The 22536-nt window shown below is 38.8% G+C and overlaps 1 protein-coding gene across 1 annotated transcript; it reads right to left on the minus strand.

Annotated features, from left to right (window-relative positions):
- Positions 1-1223: 1223 nt before the first annotated feature.
- Positions 1224-21866, minus strand: LOC127485483 (vomeronasal type-2 receptor 116-like). Its single transcript, XM_089316333.1, has 7 exons — positions 21651-21866; positions 12169-12332; positions 8768-9053; positions 7841-8647; positions 6919-7146; positions 6451-6574; positions 1224-2158 (listed from the first exon to the last, which is right to left on the minus strand). The coding sequence occupies exons 1-7, from the start codon at positions 21864-21866 to the stop codon at positions 1224-1226; spliced, it is 2760 nt and encodes a 919-aa protein (XP_089172459.1).
- Positions 21867-22536: the final 670 nt, after the last annotated feature.

Raw genomic sequence — 22536 nt, forward strand, 5'->3', positions numbered from 1 at the left:
CTTTCTTTTTTCTGGTATTGGCAAAAGTAAATCTAAAGCCAAATCAATAATGAACAGAAATGAGCAGATGGAAAAGAAGGCTGCATAATCACTTCTATGTATAATGAAAACTTGGTGTATGATTATCACATCATTTCAAATCCATACGAAATGGTATAAAATTAAGGAGTTCCAGGAAAATGCATTATACACATTAAAATGATTTAACATGTCTAATATTTCCACTGAAATACTCCAAATATATTATAAAGCCAACTTTAATAGTAAATGAATAATGAATGAATAAACACACTAATGAATGAATAAAAACAGCAAACAGGGGCAGACACTGTGACACTGCAGGTTAGCACCCTGGCCTGAAGATCCAGCATGCCATATGGGGGCCGGTTCGAGACCTGGTGCTCCATTTCTCATCCAGCTCTCTGCTATGGCCTGGCAAAGCAGCAGAAAATGGCCCAAGTCTCTAGGACCCTGCACCAGGAACCCCTGGCTCCTGGCTTCAGATCAGTGCAGCTCTGTCCAATGTGGCTAATAGGGAAGTGAACTGAATAGATGGGAGACCTCTCTCTTTCTGCCTCTCCTCTGTCTATGTAAACTCTTTCAAATAAATGAATAAATCTTAAAAAACAGCAAACATGTAACTCATTTTATTAAAATATGAATAATGCAATGTCCACCAGGTGACAATGAAAACACCAAAATAAAAAGCTTCAAGGAGAGCCTTGATCTGAGATTAGTTTGTGTTTGTGAACATGAAACTCAGGCTAAGAAATTTATACACAGTATTATTTTTGAAGAAAGGAGGATTGCGATCAGCATGAGGGTGTAGTGGATATAACCACCACTTGTAACTATGACATCACATGTGGGTGACAGTTCAAATCCTGGCTGTTCCACTTGGAATCCAGCTCCCTGTTAATGATCCAGAAAAAGCAGTAGAAGATGGCCTAAGATGCTGACACTCCAATGGACAACTGAAATGATCTTGCTTTGGATGAACCAGCACTGGGCCACAGCAGATATATTCAGTATCTATCACCAGATGGAAGGTTGCTAAAACTCTCCCTTTCTTTTCTGTGAATTGGTGCATCAGAACAAAAACATTTTAAGGGAAGCATAAACTGTTCATAAAAAGGTTACATTCTGCAAGTTATTTTATAACATCACAATGCAAAATTGGTTTTGTAAATCTTAGTCTCTAACAACTGAAAACTGTGAGAGCATTAAGAGCTAAACCTGAGAACATTTGTTTCCTTGGAAACTATTCTGTCTCTTAATCCTTTCAAAGCATTCTTCTCAGGTCTTAGGAGAATAATGTAGCACTTGGGGACAAAGATGCAGCCTAGGAGACCTGCACCAGAGGACAAGATGGAGAAGACCTCCACAGCCACCATGATCTTCCCCTTGGTGCTGTGGTAGACAGGCAGGAAGGTCACCCAGACACTGCAGAACACCAGCATGCTGAACGTCAGGAACTTGGCTTCATTGAACTTGTCAGGCAGATTCCTGGCTAGGAAAGCCACAGTGAAGCTTGCCAAGGCCAAGGAACCCAGGTAGCCCAGGACACAGTAGAAGGCAGTGATGGAGCCCTTGTTGCACACCAGGATGATGTGGCCATGCTCAGAGTGTGCATCTGTGTCAATAAAGGGAGGAGAAGTCCCAAGCCAGATGGCACAGAGAACCAGTTGGATCAGGGAGCAGATGGGAATAATGGAGTTAGGTACCCCTGAGAGCAACCAGTGTCTCATCCTTCTCCCTGGGGCAGTGAACTTGAAGGCCAGAAGCACAGTGATAGTTTTGGCCAGGACTGTGGAAATAGCCATGGTGAACACCACTCCAAACGTGGTCTGCTGGAGGACACAGGTTGTTGTGTTGGGACGACCAATGAACACTAAGGAGCAGAGGAAGCAGAAGATGAGGGTGATGAGTAGGATATAGCTGAGACAACGATTGTTGGCCTTGACTATGGGAGTGTCTCGGTGCTTCACAAAGACCCCAAGAACCACAGCGGTGAGGACAGAGAAGCACAGAGCTGTGCAGACCAGGGTCATCCCCAGGGGCTCTTCAAAAGACAAAAAAGTCACTTTTTTGTAGAAGCACTGGTCTCGCTCTGTGTTGGCATATTGAAGATCTGGACAGTTCACACATTGGTCCATATCTGGTGAGAAATGTACAATAACATCATCCCAAGTTCAGTTATTCCTGATTCACAAGTACATTCTAGAATACCCAACATAGCTAGTTTAGGCAAATAGTCCTTATTTAATGTGAAAAACAGAATATAAAAATGACATATAAAATTACTGGCAATTATTTATGTCCATCTTCCTCATATTAGCCAGAGTTAACACTTTGTCTTTCTAAGTACCTTTCATAATGATGAGTACATTCTCTTTTTCTCCTAACCAAGCCCTAAGGGCTACTCTTTGAACCTATTCATGGTGCTTTAAAAACATACCTTAGCCTGTGTTATTTTAACACCACAAATTCATTCTTCATTATTACTTTGGATTGGGAACTGATGATCAAGGTGCCAGAGGTTTGCATGTGTGGTGAGGGCTACTCTGCCCTTATACAGGGCACATTCTGATGCATGCTCATTTTGACAAGAGCAAGCAGCAGCCCTCAGTTTTTAAGTTTTTATTTAATGATTGCATTTTTCATACATTCACCTTTAGGAATATAGGGGTTCTTTTCCCTATACCCACCCTCCCACCCCAACTCCCATCACACCTCCTTCTTCCTCTTCCTCTACCATCTACTTCTTCATTATGGTTCATTTTTGTTTGATTTTAAATACAGAGGACCAACTCCATGTTAAGCATAGATTTCAACAGTTTGTATCCACACACACAGACCACATATACAGCACAGTTTAGGAACAAAATTTGCAGTCCAGTCTCATAGTACAACTCATTAGGGACAGAGGTCCTACATGGGGACTAAGTAAACAGTGACCTCTGTTGTTACTTTAACAATTAACATGTTTATGTATGCATGATGTCAGTGATCACCCGAGGCTCTTGCCATGACCTGCCAAGGCTATGAAAGCCTTTTGTGACCAGAGGCTCCATCGGTATTTGGACAGGGCCATATGCAAAGTGGTTGCTCTCTCCTCTCTTCAGAGAAGAGTACATCCCTTTTTGATGACCTTTCCTTTCAACGGAGGTCTCAAGAGATCCTCCATGTAGTCTATTTTTTGCTGCAGAGTCATGGATTTCCATGCCTGAAATGAACCCTTCTTTTAATGGTGTTATTTCCTCTGTACTCTCATGGCCTATTCAACCACCCAATGGTTGCAGTCTTTGTTTTAATGAGTACTCATTTATTTATAATTTACATGAAAGTCAGAGTTTCAGAAAGAGGAGGAGAAGCAGAATGGAGAGAGAGAGAGAAAGAAGGAGAGGGGGACAGGGAGAAAGAGACAGGGAGAAAGAGAAAGAGGTAAAAAGAGGAGGGGAGATATCTTACACCCAAAAGACATTAATATCTGGACCTTGTCTGTTTTGAAGCCAGTAACTGGGAGCGTCTTCTGGGCTTCCTGTATTGGTGTGAGCTCTGAAACTTGGGCCATCTTCTGCTGCTTTCCCAAGCATCAGGAGAGAGCTGCATTAGAAGTGAAGCAGCTGGGACTGAAACTGCTGACCAACAGGGATGCTACCATCCCAGCCAGAGGCTTAACCTACTATACCACTGCACCGGCCCTAGGTTCCCACTCTTAATATCATGGACTGGGAGATATACTTTGTGAATTTGGTTGCACAGAAATCACCTAGCAATCTCACTAAAACATATCTCTTTAAGGTAAAATCTGGATTATGTCATGATAGGGGAAAGCACTGATTGACAAACCACATTACAAGGCAAATGGTCAGGTTCTAGAGAAACACAAAAGAGCTGTACACTTGATACCAGCTGGATTACTTGCCACCCTTGAACGTTTTCATCAAAGAACACACTAGGATGCTGCCTGTAATCAAAGTCAGTCTGTAGATCAGTTTGAAACTTACTTGCATATTTCCACTTTCCTGTCTTTTTATCCTTAAACATGAATTTTATCTCCATTCCTGTCTGTATCGTCTTATGTTCAATATATTGTTCCATTGATGACTGATGTCTCAACTTGCAGGTTTCTTTCAATATTTAGTTAGTCTTTCCTTTGGATAGTTCATACTTTTTAGACATTACATGTGCCATCTTTTGTAGCTTTGTTTTCCAGAATTGGTAAGGAAAAGTAACTGCTTTGTCCAATTTGGTATACCAGCACTACTTAATTCAATTACTGATTCACTGATTTCAATACACCATCCCAATATCACTTTAAATGATGCCACTTTTATATCTTCCTTTTCAGTAAGTTGAGTGTCATTCTTTTTTGACAATATGCATGGAGCCAAACCTCCTGGGTAATTTTCTGTATAAGTTGCATTCTTTCATCAACTTTGTATCCAATCTTCAGCTGTAATTTCCATGTTTTTTAGCATTCTAAAATTCACTTTAGGATTGAAAGCTAATCCTACTTTTTGTCATGTTTGAGTGGTTTTGTTCTTTGTTTACAATTCATAGATCACTTAGATTTTATTAACTATTTTTCTTCAGTTATGCTAATTATTTTTACATTTTTTATGTACTATAAACTGAATTAGACTTTATGAAACTCTTTGGGCAAGATGTAACCTATTTAAAAAATACTGTTGGATTTACATTGTTTGAGATTTCAAATGTATGAATTTATTTCAAAAACAGTGTCTTACAATTTCATTCTGCTGAAATATCTGGCAGTATTTTATCCATCAACTTGAGACGTTCCCATAGAAGAAACAGAATTTTATATTTTCCTTTTCTCTATAGGAGTTGAGAAAGGAGTTCATACGAAAATTGTTTATCACAATTCAAGTATTGGGAATTATTTTAATAACTGTGAGGATATTTGGATTTTTCAAATATTGCTCAACATATTTCATAATATTTCTATCTGGAAATATCTGAATTTATTCTATATTTTTCAATGTATCAGAATTAAATTATTAATAAGCTCTAATATTAGTATTTTATATTTAAATAGACATCTTCAGTTCTATTTGTGTATAGACACACATACACACACACACACACACAGTAATCTTACTGTTCACACTGTTCCATCGTGCTGATATCCATAAATCTTTCTTGTTTATGATCACAAACTTTAAATTTTTCCAATGTTTACTTACTTCAGTTTCCTTATAATGTCCACATTTTACCTTCAAGGGCTTGTGCTGAATTTGCAGTCATTGACCTACCTTGGTATGCATACTTATTTTTTAATGACAGAGTTACAGAGAGAGTTAGAGACAGAGTGAGGTCTTCCATCTGCTGGTTCACTCCCCAGATGGTTGCAGTAGTAGAGCTGTGCTGACCTGAAAACAGGAGATTCTTCAGAGTCTCTCAGGTGTGTGCATTGGCCCAAAGACATGGGCCATCTTCTACTGCTATCCCAGGCCACAGCAGAGAGCTTGATCAGAAGAGGAGCAGCTGGAACTAGAACAGGCACCCATATGGGATGCTTGTGCTCCAGGCCAGGGCTTAAACCCACTGTGCCACAGTGCCAGGTCCACTATGCATACTTATTACTGTATATGTCAGCTTGTGTTCTTTTGATATGAATTTTATAAATGTGTGTACATATGTAAGCATAAGAATGTTCTTGAAGATTTATATTTTGAGCAGCAATGACTTTTGTCAAAGGCTAGTTTAGCCCCATTTATGATATTTGATGTGTATTATCCTCAGGATGATATGCTGTATGATTTCTAAGATAGTTTTTCATATAACACACAGTTTGTTTAGAGTTGCACTTTCTCACTCCAAGCATGCTACACTTGAATTTGGTGACAGCATTTTTACTTATACAAGCACAAAGAACTCAGACATGAATTTTCCTATACTGAATTAGCACATGCATCACACTACTTCCATGGACTGTACTCTGTTGCCAGAACCCTTCAATATCAATAATAAGTTTCAAAAAATTAGAATGATACTAAATATATGGTACAAATAACTACTCATACAACACAAGCAAAAACTGGAAAATCTTTATGATACATGTGATAGCATAGCTCTGATTCATGGAATAAATCATAGAAATGCCACACTGTTTTATGGGGTGATTATTCTCCAATCTTGATCTCTATTCATTTTTTACCATATGCATATCATCCTGAACTCCAACATGGTCAGCATTTCAGAGACATTCAGTCTTTTATATGCTTTCAAAAATAATACAGAGAGTGTATTGTGGAAAGTTTTACCCTTCTGTGGATTATTATTGATTATAGGGATTAATTTCTACCTGAAGGTGGGAAGAGTATTCTCAGAAGTCATATTCCTCCTCTTTTTCTTTGCATGGATAAGTTGACAATTTAAGAAACAGGTGGTAACTTCTCCAAGAGGCAGGCACTGACTTACCTGTCTGATTGGAAATCTCATTCTCAGGACAAGGTGTGCAATCAAAACAACAGGCAGGCTTTCCCTCCAGAGGGGTTTTCCTGAATCCAGGGCTGCAACTCACACTGCATACCGAGCGTGGAGTCTGAGAAAAATCAGATGAGTGTTGGTCATAGTTAAGACTATAACTTAAGTTCCAAGTAGAGGGTTTTCAAGTCCTGCAAACTTATTCACTGAAACTGTAAACACCTGTTTCTGACACAATGACAACATTCAATTTGATTTTCTTAAATAGATTCAAAAGACGTGGTGGAAAATGTGTGTGTACTGTCCATCCTCAGACACTAAAAACATAAGAAAGTATTTGGAATGGAAGGGGAGTGGTTTAATGTCTCTAAGTGTCTTTCTAATAAGCCATCCTGCACATACTCCCTTAGCAGTTGGGGGGTAACAATGTGTCATATGAACCTTATGATCAGTCCAACTTACCTCTGTAATTCCTGTGGCCCACTCTATCAAATTCTCAGAGAGAGACAACTGTTCACTCTGTGAAACATATGGGGAAAACCGTCCTACTTTAACCTTACGTCCAAAACCATATGGAAAATTCCAAAAGTTGAGAATGTCGTATTCAGCTTCCAAATTTCTCTTGTGATTCAAATTCACTAGGTCACCAGCTAGATTGGTAAACTGGAGATTCTTCAGAAATGTGTGCAACTGAAAAAATGCATCATATTCTCATGAAGACTGCCCAAGTGATAACCCACCAAACCCAGATTAGAGAAAGCCTCTCTTTGTCTATAATCACAAATAAACAATAGAACCTGTTTAAGGCCACTCAATGAATTGAAGTAAAAAAAAAATAAACCTGATGAGAACTACATCAAGGTAAGTATGATTTCACTCATTTTTCTACAAAAACAAGGGGAGTCAAAAATATCTAGCTGTGAGATTCAGACCATTTCCAACAGTGCAGTCCAAGCTACCAACACTCATTTTCTTAGTGTACCTAGCACAACTATCTGTAATAAAGTTACTAGAATAAAGAAGTGTGCAAATTATTTGAGATCCCTTATGTTCATTGTAGATGAACATCCTCAGCAACATTTGGACCTGAAAATAATTACCGTACCTCTGAAGTTGAAAATGGAATAACACAGTCTAGGTATTTCACATGTCAAAATTAAATTTATAGAATTGGAGAATATTTTTAAGTCACAGCATTGATGCTTATCCAAATTACCTTCCCACTTTTCCTTGGAGCCCTTTTGCTAATGACAAATTACAGGCAGAGGCTCATTTTTATCTTGTGTTTTGGAGAAAGGTTCCCAAGCTACTTGGATTGAACACCTGCAGAAGCTCTTAAGGGGATCACTTCAGGAGTACATATCAACAATGGAAACCAAGTTACCTGCCAGGGAGAAAATGCCACCTTTGTCCCATTGTTCACTTGCTGCATTTCTACCTCTTGTAGAAGCATCTCATGTACACTGTGGGCCACGGCATACACAGCATTGTATATGTTGTAACTCCCATCACTCATGGTCATATCAAAACGATGTGGAGGCAATGATTCCAAGGAGGCATTCAGTGGACAGTTCTGCAAAGTTTTACAGGATGCCCCAGTAACTGAGCAATTAAAAACCAGTGACCAGAATCTTGAGAGGATAGAGTCTTCTGGGTACTTGGAAGGATTAGCTGTTCGAAGAAAGTTTTTGAAACCAGAGATCTCAGCATGGTGGTGTGAAAAAATGAGAGTCCCATGGAATGAGTGGAACAGGAAAGGCACCTCAGAACTGGCAAAATCCCATTGTGAGGTGGTGACCCACACTTTCCACATCATTAACTCCCTCCATGAATGAAAGCTGGTGCCTATGAGTGACTCTGTGACACAGAAAAGAATCACCACATTTGCTGATGATTTTAGGATCTGAATTTGAGCACTATTTTGGTATGAAATTTGTGACTCTGCAGTGGCTGGGATCAATTCCACAAAGTCTACACAGATGCCATTCTTCTGCAACTCTACTTTCAAATCAGTCATAAACTTAATACCTTTTGGGAGGTCTGAGATGGCCAAACCCACCCAGGTCCACCCAAAATGGAGCATCAAGGAGACCATGCCATGGGCCAGAGAAGTGTCTTTGGGTGCCATCTGATAGAGGGAAGGGAACTGACCACTGTCACTCAGAAGAAGATCAAAAGGCCCAAGAGTCAGCTAAGGGAAAAGGCAAGAAATCTGTGTAAGGTTATTGTTGTAGTGTAAAATATTATTCCTGAAAAAGTTAAGCAGATATTGGAAGTGTCAGATTTTAGGATATTTCATTTACACACTCACCTGTGGAATTTTGTAGAGTTCCAGCAGGGTCCCCATTTGGACAGCAGTGCTGCTTTCTGAAATTACAGCAACAGACTTGCTCTGTTTCCTACATGTGTAATTAGGAACGTGCTTTTCCAGTCCCGCAAGCCAGATGAAGGGGTTCTCCATCACAGTCATATGAGTGTGCATGACATTATAGAGACCAAATCCCAAGGTCATGTTGGGTAAAAGATGGGGGTTTTTGTTGATCTCCTCAATAGCGAAAACCAAGGCCAGAGCATACTGGTAGTTTTTGGACTGAAACCTGCATGAAATGCACAAGGATCTTTAAGGGAAAAGCCTCCAATCCAGATTATCTTCAATTCTGTGATTACTCTGACAGATGGATTGGTCATGGCTAAACATTCATATGTTCTAATCCGTATGTGTAGATTTGCTGAGTACAGAGTGTGAACTGTTGTAATTGTAGGACACATGTCCTCACCAGAACCAAAGCTGCTACCAACTTTTACTGGTTTCCAAGCCTAAATGATTCTGAAAAATAAGATCTGCTTTTACGTCATAATGTCTTGGGTATGTTATCACACGGTTGTCCATGCAGCCAAAGAACATGATCTTATTTTTGGATGCATACCTCATCAATTTTAATCATTGCTAGCCACAACTACCTCTTCTAAGTGTTTGTATTTGATATCTAAAGTAAATGCTACAACAGGCTCTGGAATGCCCTCTCTAAAGTTCATGCACACCTAGAAGTACGCTCCAGTTCTCAAAGTAAGCATGACAAGGAAAGTCACATCATCTTTAATACTGCCTCTAAATGTTTCCTACATCCACAAACTACAATGATTCTTCATCTTACCACATCATTAAGTACTTCTTGAAATAGCAGTCATACAATCATAAGGCTGCAGGTTGTAATGGGAAGAGAGTAACTCACTTGAAGGCTATGTGATTGAAAAGAAGGATGATGTCAGAGCACTGATAATGGTAGATGGGAGTCTGTAATTGATCCTGAAAAATCTCTTCCCCATTAAACTTATCCATCAACCTCCATCACAAGCCATGAAAATGAAATCATATTCAGAGCTTGAAAGAAGGGAAATAGTGAAAAGGGAGGAGCACTTAGGAGAAGCTGGAAACACTCCCTGGGTGAACATGAATCACTGGGCTATGAGGCACCTGATGGTTTTCAATTAAGCCAGTCATGCATTTAGAACACTAAACATATGTTAAAGTAAATCACTATGAGTGGTATCAGTATTTACTCCAAACAGGCCTTCTTCACTCAAGTTTTCTTACAATATTGAATATAAATAGCCTTCCATGTGAAGGAAATGATGAATTTCTACTTTTCATTATGAGTGATATCAGTATTTACTCCAAACAGGCCTTCTTCACTCAAGTTTTCCTACAATTTTGAATATAAATAGTCTTCCATGCAAAGAAAATGATGCATTTCTACTTTCTAGGATCTGACATTTCACTAAGAATGCAAATGAGGAGCCCCTTGTATTTATTTCTGATTTCCTGTGTGTTAATTCCTCATGAATAGACTAGGTCATGCACACTGCTTGTTAAGGGTCACTGTGTGCTCCAGAGGAAGTGACAGTTTTTCAGTTCTTGGTTCTTGCTGTAACATAGTATGTATATATGTATGCATATTATATATGTATTCGCTATATATATTTACGTATAGGTATACTATAACCATGCATACAGTAGCTATATATATATATATATAGTGTTTTATGTATATATAGTTTCTATACATATTTGTTATCCAAATATGTCATTCATACTTTGTAGAATGAGGAAATTTGAAAATCATTACTATGAATCAAATAAAATTCAGTTTTGTATTTCATATATCTGTTTCTCTCCTCATTACTATGACACTTCCATTGTTCCGCATCCTCTCATTTCTTTCTCCAGCTGCTGCCTTGTACCAAAATTCCTAGACGGCTCTTGGACACGCTGGAATTTGTAAGAGTTTATCTCTTTTATGCTGTGTTCTTTATCTCTAAAAACAGTTTATCAGTAACTGTTGTATATTCTAAAGTTGGTGAATCTAAAATTGGAAGGTATAGCACCTAAATCTATTGACAGTTCAGTATTTCTTATTTTTCCAAGAATCATCAACACAGATATTTTCCCTGGGTTTATTAAGATTTGATTATGATCTCCAGTTTGCATGGCATACATCTTGGAGGATCTTGAGCTCTATTCATAGCCTCTTTTCCTACTACTGGAAATTCACTATCTCCTGGTCTCCGTCATTAAGGGTACACTTAAATGATGTGCTGCATGCATAACCATGGAGAATACTACTACTAATGAATAAATATTTCATGAATTGGATGCCATGTGCACATATTAAATTAGGTGAATTTATAAAAATCAATGTGAAGTGAGTAATATTGTTCTACCAAGCTAGTATCCATTAGATTTTTTCTGCAGAGATCTTTGGATAAATGCCTAAAATACTTCATCAGTTGCATTTCCTTGGTGGCACCAAATATACTTCTCAAATCCATTGGCTTTAATGATACTGAAATGATCTATGTCCTAATACCTACCTTCTATCAAAGTTCTATGCAGCTGCAACCTACTTCCTGTAGCCTTACAGTAGAAACCAAATAGAAAATTGGCACCTTCATAAACAGGTTTGAAGCAAACAATTCCACTGTCCTACAAGATACTATATTCTGTAGGCATGAAATTTATATATGCTATACATGTATATGAAACATTTATATTTAGCTACAAATAAAGTATCTTTAAGAGGGGCAGAAACAGAATAATCCCCCTTAAGAAATCTATTTTGCCCAGAAGAGGCAGAATCAGAGAAACACTGTAAATGTATTAGATTACAACCATTGAAATTCTTATGGGTATATTCATGAGTAAAATATAATTATTATATTTGTGCAAAGGTGTTGCCCTGAGATTACTTTTATATAGAAAAAAACTTTTTGAATCTTTTCTCCTTTACAACTGTAGAAGAAATGAAGTGTTCTCATGGCCCCAAATCTAGTACGTAGCAGAAAAGAGTGTGAGCACATGTGGAAGAGCTCATGTAACTCAGTTCATTCATTTCAGTGCATGGGATCTGTAAGAATCTGCTACTGAGGCACAATAGGCCCCTGAGCTGATGAAAGCAGACAGGGAAGGATAGGAGGATACCAACCAGATTCTGGTTCCCTCTCTGATGAGATAACATTTCCTGAACCATCCATGGTGCCATGCAGAAAGAAATGTCTGCTTCATGCCCCAAATCAATTACCAGCAGTTTTTAGGAGGGACAGAAGATGGACAGGGCAGGGATACAGAACATATTTGCCTATAGAATTGCAGACCCAATAACAAGTAGCTAATAAGTAAATAAATGGAAAATGATTATGGCAAGGAGAACTTACCATCTGAATTTGCGATATTTGCTGAAGCTCTTCATGATTATGGGAACCTCATATGTGTAAATGTGCAAAAAAGCAGCAACCTCAATATCTCCATCCTTGTAAAATCTCTGTTCCATCTGGGAATAGCAGTCGGTACTATCCTGACAAGTCACAAGGGGAAATAGCTGCAGAAAGAGCAACAGAAAAATCAAAGGAAACATCTGTGAAAAACCCTATGATACAAGAGCAGTGGAACATGCAGGGTCATGCAGGTGGATACACAGTGCATGTGTGTGTGTGTGTATGTGTGATTGCTTGAAACAAGCCACTTTAATACTGCTCCATCTGACCTCTTTCCACCAGCTGTCCACTCATCCATGGGGGAATCTGATACTTTTCTGCCCTGAGGCTCTGCAGTTCAGGTCTTCTGTCCTGGTGGAAAACACAAGAAGAAAAACATGTTTGTGAATCATCCTCTTCACCCAGGTGACAGGATTTCCTCCAAGTCCATGGATACAAAGACTCAAGGGCATAACACCTGTTAGTTACATTTGGTCTAAGGGCTTTGTCAATAAACCACTCCATGAACTTTTGGCAATTATGTACCGGGATTGCATCAGAGGGCATGAAGGGAGGCATCAGGTGAGGCTTTCAGTAAGCTTTCAGACCAGAAATCTCCAGTGTCACACACTACAATGACTCAAAGTGCAACAGGGCAGCCTCCCTCAACCAGTGTTCTGGGAAGCCACAAATCACTTTGATAGCACACGGACCCCAAACCAATCCTGTTTACAGAGATACCCACTAGGACATGTGGTTTTCAATCACTGTGAAACCAGTAATCAGCCTGAATTCAGATATGTCCATTCTGCATTTCTAATCACTTCATCTTTAGTTGTAAAACATAAAAAACTTCCATGTTGCTGTTAACCAAGGTAATCCCATGATGATCTGTTTTTGCACCTACAACCTTGGTTGATACTCTCATGAGAACCTGGGATTATTTGAGTACTTATTTATAGCTTTTAACTCTAGGCAGAGAATACCAGCTGGAAGTCACCTCTTTATTCCCACCACCACAAACACCAAGGTCAGGATCATGCCTGCAGACACCTGTACTTCTTGAATGCAAGTGACTTTCAGGATGCTTATGTAGGACACCATCAGTGCAGCTAGGTACTATTAATCCTTTGCCAAACCACAGACTGCACAACACAAGAGTGAACAAAATGGATACCATGTCCTATAGGCAATAATGAGGATCAACCCTGACTAATCATTTGTGCTTGTATACCTGTGTGAGGTATTGCCAATGGAGTAAATCTAATAAGGGGGGTAGAGAGGGCATATATGAGAACTCTATTTTTCTACTCAAAAGTTTTCTAAACTCAAATTACTGTAAATGTGGTGCCTAATATTTTAAGGCAAACACATTTTTCATTGCTTAGCCACTGCTCTGATGCCATTAGGGAGATTTTGTTAGGGGTACATGCAAAGTGAGATGCAGTATAGGAACAAAATACCGAACAGAATTCAGTTACTTGCCTAAAAATGAAAATATAATTTCTTGACGAGTTAAACTTATTACTGATACATTGATGAAGCTTGTTTTCTATTCAGTTATACAAGAAAAATAAATCTAAATCAGAGAACAAGCATCCACTGTTCTCTCTAATGTGTAGGGACTAAAAATAGAGTCAATCTGAATGCACTTGATTCACTGAAAAGAGATTGGGAATGGAGAGGATGAACTCATGCAATGAGGAGGCTTCAGGAAATCCATGGAAAATGTGTGTTATGAAACAGTTATGGATGAATTTTAAAAAATTGGCATCCAGATATATTCAATATTTTTGCTTAAGTGTTTCCTTCATATTTAACATTTTCATCTTCTATATCCTTAATGCCGCATTTGACATTTTTATAGTTTGTGATGAATGCTTCAATTTTAGAACTCCAGACTTATTTCAGGGAAATATATATTCTAATTGCATAAACTTATATGGAATCTGAGATCATACATTTATGTCAAATTGAACTTTAGAAACAACATCATAAAGGTTGATAATATTTCTATTTGAGACATCTGATAATTTATATTGAAGTCCAATATCACGTAGGTTACTGCAAAGCAATTTCCAAAAACAAAAATATGTGGACATTTGAGTGGGTAGGTACAGAGTTTTCTGTGTGTACAGGGAACACACACACACATGAACTTATACTCATTCCACATCGAGAACACTGTCTCCAATGGACTATCCTGGACTATCTTCTCAGGCTCAATACACTTCAAATCAAAAGTAGAAATCACTATAAATACATTGTAGCATTAATGTCATAGCAAGCAGCAAGGGAAACTAACAAAATCCACAATGCAGAGATGAGCTGGCATGTCAGCACTCACTGTATCAATTCTCAGTAACTCCAAATTAGCTGTGCTGGTATGCAAAGTCTACAACATGGCATTTTTAACCATTTTGAATTATGTCCCAGACAAAAATCCCCACATCATCCATCTTCTAGCCATGCTTAATCTGATGCAGCTCCTCTGAATACAACAGAACATGACACTTTGCTAGTGTTGCCGTTTATTGTAATCTATCAGGAATCTGTTTCCACCATTATCCATCTAACCTAGGAATAATACTGCTGATTACTGAAGAGAGACCAAGATGGCTGAATGAGAAGGACATACTGTTATAATCTAGGAGGAGATATAAAAGTAAAAGTGGAAGAAACACATTCTCATGGGAGAGTTAGAGAGAAAATCATAGTGGGAATTCTATGGAAGGAAGAAGAATGCTGTGGATCAGTGTGGAATTTGCACACATGCAGTATGTTCGAGGACACAACAGACAATCCCAGCAGCCAAGAGCCAGAGAATGCAACAGTGTTGGAGAGGGAGGGGAGATCAGCCTGCAGTGCCTGAGCCACTGGTTATGTAATTGGAGGGAGAGATTTCAAGAGTCAACCACCTGAGAGAAAATTGGAGAATATGGCAACATATCCTTCCAGATGCATGTTTCCAATGTATAAATTAAAAAACAGAAGGGACAATACAAATATCATCCAAACTGCATAGAAGAATTGAACAGACATTCCTGCACAAATAGAAGAGCCAAAGGCCTTACCAAGGGTGCTAAACATTAGTAAACTTGGAATACTACTCAAAATCACACTGAGATATCACCTCACATCTGCTCGATTGGCTACAATAATTTTTGTTTTTGAAGATTTTGTTTGAATGGAAGATTGAGAGAGTGAATGTGAGTGATACAGTCAGAGAGAGAGAGAGAGAGAGAGAGAGAGAGAGAGAGTATCTTCCATCCCATGGTTCACTCTCCAAATGATCACAACAGCTGGAGCTGAGCTAATCCAAAGACAGGAGCCAGGGGCTTCTTCAGGTCTCCCAAATAGCTGCAAAGGACCAAAGACTTGGGCCATCTTCCACTGCTTTCCCTGGCCACGAAGGGCACATGGATCCTTAGGGATCTTTGGTAAATGTCTCCAACCATGATTATTATCAACTCCAAACCTAGAACTACTAGAGACTGAATGTTTTGTGCAAATATGTGGAGGTTGAAAGACTGCTCTGTAGCATGATCATAGTTGATGAGGTCTTTGGGTGGAAATAGCAATTTTTTATGGCTTACCTAGTTGCTTTCTTGCAATTTTCAATATGAGACTGCAGAGAGAGTTTGTTACATCTCTGTAACAGGTGAAGACTGTGAGAAGAGGAAAGGAAAACTATCTTTACTGGAGGCAGGAAACGTGTCTTGGATAAACACCAACACCAACCTCATGTATATTGATCCTAGTCTTACCAGCTTCAGCAATTCTGAAAAATAAATTCCTTTTGTTAAGTCACAAAGTCATGGTATGCTGTTAAATGGAAACTAGATGACTAACACAACGAGTCAATTGGGATGAACACTAGTTACTCTCATTTATGTCAACAGACGCCTCTCCCAAGTCCTTGGATTTTGTATTTGTAGCAAATGCCAGAACAGGCTCTGGAATGTTCTGTCTAAATTACATGTACCACAAGGAAGAGAAAATGATTTTCAAAGGAAAGCAAAATGAATTAAATAAAAATCAGTCTTGCTGAATTTTGCACATGTTCCATCATGGACCAAAAATGGTTATTTATATTAGCACATCATTAAATGACTCCTCGAACAGCATCATCATGAACATGGCATTGTGCAAGGTCTTGGGAAAGAATAACTTATCTGAGGGCTATGTGGCTAGCAGAGGCAGGATATCTAAGTGTGGAGCATGGTGGAGTACAAGGCTTGGCATTTATAACTGTTAAGCCTCCTCCTTTTCAAAACTGGGCATTAGCTCCCACCCCAAATCAGGAAACTAATTCAAATTCAAAGCCTGAATGAAGGAGATTCTTAAATGCAGAACATTTAGAAGATGTCAGAATCACTTACTGAGGTACTTCAAGTACTGTAGATCAAAAGGCACTGCACCTAGTGAAGCTGAATGGCTGCCATCTAGTTTTCTATGGAAATCTGAAAAGTATTTTCATATAAATATGGCTATTGATAGCACTTCTAACTCCAAATAGGTCTTATTCTCTGAATCTTAACTCAAGACTTGCATGCAGATTGACTTGCAGGTAAAGAAAAACATCGTGTATTTCTACAGGCACTGACACAAAACTTCCCCAAGGTTAGAACACAGGTGCCCTTTGTGTTTCAAGTGTCCTGAGTATTCAGTCATGATGAACAGTCTGTTTCATGTTGACGGCTTATACATGCTTGTATGTTCTGACCAGAAGGGGTATCTTTCAATTGTTGGTCACAGGATTTTATATGTTTCCAACATGACAACTTGTAAACTTGACTTTTCAAGTATCTCTTTGTTATCTATGTTGCTTTCTGGGTGAGATAAGTGGAAAATTGCCATTCTAAGCAAAAATATATTTTGTGATCTGTATTTAGTCTTTCTCTTCTTTGTCATTCTTCCAGTTTTCCTCTAATTGCTCTGTCCTCTTCATCTCCTCCTCCTCTTCTCTAGAAAGCTGTATATGATCTCTGCCAAACAGGCTTTTGCTGAGAGTTTGCAAGTGGATACGATATATCATTCCATCCTTTATCTCTTCGAACAGGTCATCAGTGGTAAGAAGAGATTCTGACACTGGGAAATCTAAGAGTTGGGGGTTTAGTGGCTAAAGTAGTTATTTTAAATTTAATATTCTTTTATTCTGCCGTCATCAACAATGTTTATTTTTCCTTCACGTGTCTAATGAGGTTGCTTTATAAGGTGCTTCTTGCATGATTTTCACTTGTGAGTTGCCTGTGTCCTTATCATAATCTTTTTCTCCACTTAAGAACCATGAGAGTTTCTCCTGGTCATGGAATAATCCCATGTTGAGTGATTTCATTTCCATCTCATGTCTCAGAGTTTATCTGGGATTCCCACATTAAGTTGCCCCAGATGCATAGTGAAATACACATAAATCTTTTCCTTTTTGGATGGCTCTTAGCCTTTGTCTGTTGTTTTGTCTGCAAAAGCATTCAACTGTTTGCAATCCATTTCTTTCTTCCTGGGGTTTTCTCATCTAGCAAATTTAGGGAAATAATCCAAATCATACTCTTTGAAAGACCTTGATTTGTGTTAAATCAAGAAGGAAAATCTCAAAACACAAGGAAGTAGAATTGGGCAGAGGCTCCCAGTCACCACAGGATTCCTGCCTCTGTCTTCTGATGAGAAAACTGTGTGCACAGTGCTGAGGCTCCAGACTTTGGCTGAAGATCAATTTGGGGGCATTCATTATGGTAGATGTGTGGATCTCTGCAAACTTCAGGTGTCGCTCTTGAAGAGCTGACCTGAGAGGTTCCACAAGAAGGAGCCCTTAAGTCCATCCCCTAACACTTCAGGTGCATTTACTGCAGTCTTGCAGGCAAGGTCAAATCCATGCTCTGCCTCAGGCACCCTCTAGTGCCTGAAGGCGGTATTGACCCTGACTGAAAGGAAGGGAGACATGGGCATAAGAGCAGCAGACAGCTCCAAATCAAGACTGGGTCAACTGAAACATCCAAATATAATGGAAAGGATCTCCATGGGAACATCAGATGGCCATGCAGAAATAAACACATGTGTGTACAGGAAGTCTGAAAGACTATTTAGATAAGATAAGAGTCAGTGAACTCGAAAGGCTTTCATAGCCTTGGAAACTCATGACTGGAGCATAGGGAGATTACTGATGCCATAAACAGGAGTGTCAATTTGTAAAGTCAACAACAAGAGTCACTGTGCACCTACTCCTCATGGAGGGTCTCTGTCCTTAATGTGCTCTACATTGAGATTTAATGCTATAACGAGTACTCAAACTTTATTTTTCACTTTGTGTTTCTATGTGGGTGCAAACTGTTGAAACCTTTACTTAATGTATACTAAACTGATCTTTATATATAGGAAATTGAAAATGAATCTTGATATGAATGGAAGGGGAGAGAGAGTAGGAAAGGGGAGGGTTGCGGGTGGGAGGGAAGTCATGGTGGGGGGAGCCAATGTAATTCATAAGCTATACTTTGGAAATCTATATTCATTAAATAAAAGTTTAAAAAAATGCAAAAAAGACTATTTAGATACGAGCAGTGGGATTGCAGTAGGTTTCCTTTTCTCTTTATAAATACTTAGATTCATTTGCCTTAAGGATACTATTGAATAATAAAGGATAACTGGCCAATTTCACATTGAATTTAAAAATGAATGCCAATGTGTTTCCTTTTTAATGAAATAAACAAGCCTATCATAAAACAGACAACTCATGAAAAGTAAGTCAGCATAGAATATACTATTCAGATAATACATAAACATATGATGTAACTTTGAATGATAGAAATTATAATCAGATATATTATTGACACATTAACTCAGGACTTAGTTTTTGCATGCAAAAATATAGAATTTCAGTTCCAGTAATCTTGCCTTTACAAACACACATACATATACAACAAAATTGTTTTGAAACTCAAGGACTCAGATACCAATTGACTTGGATATTAGAAGACACACATGTTAATGGCTATTCATACACAACTGAGTATGACTCAGGAAGTGTTGCTATGTTCTGAGACAGCCACATAAAGTTATGATACCTCCCACCCAAGTGCTTCTCAGGCTATAGCTGCTGAAGACACTGTTGGAGGGTTTGGAGAGAAAGAGGTAATTGTATGAGGAACTGATGACTCTGCTGGAGATGATGGGGACATTTAATGTAAGATGCCTCAGTTAGGGAAAAGGCTCTCAAAAGGTAGTTGGAATCTGCATGATCTAGTGCTTCACCACTTATCTTTGAGAATAATGGAACCTGGAGCTGGGCAGTGGTGCAGTATGTTAAGTTTCCACCTTGAATGCACACACTTTATAACCTCTGCTGGAGAGCACTAGGGAGAAAGGTACCCTAATCCACAGTTGGTGGGAATGTCAAATGATGCAGCACTGTGGAATACAGTATGGAAATGTCTGTGAAAGAAAACAGATCTGCCATATGACCCAGTCAACTGACTCCTAGGAATTTACCCAAACAAAATGAAATCAGCATGAAAAGGGGTCATCTGTACCCCCATGTTCATTGAAGATCAATTCAAAATAGCTAAGTATGGAATCAACCCAGATACCCATCAACTGATGACTGGATAAAGAAACCATGGTTTATACTCTAAGAATATTGATCAGCAGTAAAAAAAAAAAAAAAAAAGGAATACTGTCTTTTGCAATAAAATTGATACAACTGGAAACCATGATACTTAGAGAAATAAGCCAGTATCAGAAAAGACATGTACTGTATGTGTTCTCCTATCTGTCATAACAAGTACCGAAAAAGTAATGTATTGGAGTGAAATTGACAATTGGAGATTCCATGTTTGTTTATAGCCTTTGTCTCTATTTTTGAGAAATACTGTTGGTTTCTTCCTAGCATTGTAGAACACTTTACATATTGTAGGGTTAATCTCATGGGTACAAAGTAAACTAGAAAAGGGTTCTTTGCAAAAATAAAGAATGGGAATAGGAGAGGGAGGGGAAGAAGCATAAGATTGTTGACAGGAGGGAGGATTAGGTGGGAAGTATCACTACATTCCTAATCTGTATATATGAAATTCATGAAACTTGTATACCTGAACTAAAATTTGAAATATAAACACATTGAGCAACTTACCAACAATAAAAAATTTAAAGGCAGAAGTTACAACAAAATACAAGTAATTCATGACCAATGGGAATAGAATATGATGGACATTTCTGCACAGTTAAATATATGACCAGAGGGCATTACAAAGGATCCTAATCAGCAATAAGTATGGAAAAACCATTCTACACCAGAAGGAGCCTCCACCTCACATCCACTACATGGGTACAATAAATTGAGAAATTTTTCAAGTGATGTAGATAACATAGGGAAGTTGGAACCTTCAAATGTGATAGAAAGTAACAGCACATATGGTATGGAAGGCAGCTGTCATCTCCTTAGCAACTTCAACACAAAATTAATTTATGACCAAAACATTCCACACCTGAGAGTACACTCAAAAATTAGAAAATATGCAAAAATCTCTTCCATATCAGTGTTTGTATCCAAACAGCCAAAGTTGGAAATAGCACACAAATCAGTCTATAGTTAATTGGAGACACAAAACTCAAAAAATTACAACAAGGATTTATCAGTTTGTCATGAAAAATGTAGATACTTGCAATAATGTGGATGCCCCTTGAAAACACCATGCAAAAATGAAAGGTCATCTAAATCCACAGAGTCCAATATTTAATTTATACAAAACACTCAGGACAATGAAAACCATAGAAACATGAACAGATTGGTGGTTGTGGAAAATCAGTTTTTCAATCTTAGAATCTAACCATTGAAAACTGTGATTGCCTTAAGACCTACAAATGAGAAAATCTGTTTCCTTGGAAACTATCCTATCCCTTATCCTTTCAAAGCATTCTTCTCAGGTCTTAGGAGAATAATGTAGCACTTGGGTGCAAAGATGCAGCCCAGGAGCCCTGCACCAGAGGCCAAGATGGAGAAGACCTCCACGGCCACCATGACCTTCCCCTTGCTGTGGTTGACAGGCAGGAAGGTCACCCAGACACTGCAGACACCAGCATGCTGAACATCAGGAACTTGGCTTCACTGAACTTGTCAGGCAGATTCCTGCCTAGGAAAGCCACAGTGCAGCTCCCCAGAGCCAAGGAACCCAGGTAGCCCAGGACACAGTGGAAGGCAGTGACTGAGCCCTTGTTGCACACCAGGATGATGTGGCCATGCTCAGATGAGCATCTGTGTCAACAAAGGGAGGAGAAGTCCCAAGCCAGATGGCACAGAGAGCCAGTTAGATCAGGGAGCAGATGGGAATAATGGAGTTAGGTACCCCTGAGAGCAACCAGTGTCTCATCCTTCTCCCTAGGGCAGTGACCTTGAAAGCTGGAACCACAGTGATATTTTTGGCCAGGACAGTGGAAACAGCCATGGTAAACATTACTCCAAATGTGGTCTGCAGGAGGACACAGGTGGTTGTTTTGGGATGACCAATAAACACTAAGGAGCAGAGGAAGCAGAAGATGAGGGTGATGAGCAGGTTGTAGCTGAGACAATGACTGTTGACCTTGACTATGGGAGTGTCTCGGTGCTTCACAAATACCCCAAAAACCGCAGCGGTGAGGACAGAGAAGCACAGAGCTGTGCAGATGAGGGTCATCTCAAGGGTGTCTTCAAAAAATAGAAAAGTCACTTTATTTGTAGAAGCACTGGTCTCACTCCGTGGTGGCATCTGATGATCTGGACACTTCATACACTGGTCCGTATGTAGTGAGAAAAGTACAATAACATCATCCCAAGTTCAGTTATTTCTGATTCACAAGCTTCTTCTGGAATACCCAACTGTGCTATTTTAGGAATATTCTGATTTGATGTTGAAGACAGCATATAAATGACATCTAGGAAATTATTGGCTGTTATTCATTCCCAACTTCCTCATGTTAGCCAAAGTTATTACTACACCTCCCTAAGTACCTTACATACTGATGGATACATTCTCTTGTTCTCATAACAAAGCTCGTTCCTTCTTAACCTTTCTTACCAGGCACACATTTCTATACTTGTGATGTTTCCATCTCCAATTTCTTTGATTTCCATTTTTAAAATCACCTGTTAAGACTCTAAATTAAGATAACATTTTTAAATAAGTTAAGATATCAAATTTCAGCCTATGTCACTTTAAGTAGTATTTAACTATTTTTCATGAACAGTTTATGAAAACATATTTGTTAAACAAACCCAGTAGTGGTATAGAAATGATGAGGCATTTTTTGATTATCTCACAGGCCAAAGAAATAAAAGTACATAGTTTGCCTCCTGGCTGGAACAGG

The sequence above is a fragment of the Oryctolagus cuniculus genome, chromosome 16 (assembly GCF_051225735.1).
Source record: "Oryctolagus cuniculus isolate XC-2025 breed Fujian yellow rabbit chromosome 16, ASM5122573v1, whole genome shotgun sequence".
NCBI classification, from domain to species: Eukaryota; Metazoa; Chordata; class Mammalia; order Lagomorpha; family Leporidae; genus Oryctolagus; species Oryctolagus cuniculus.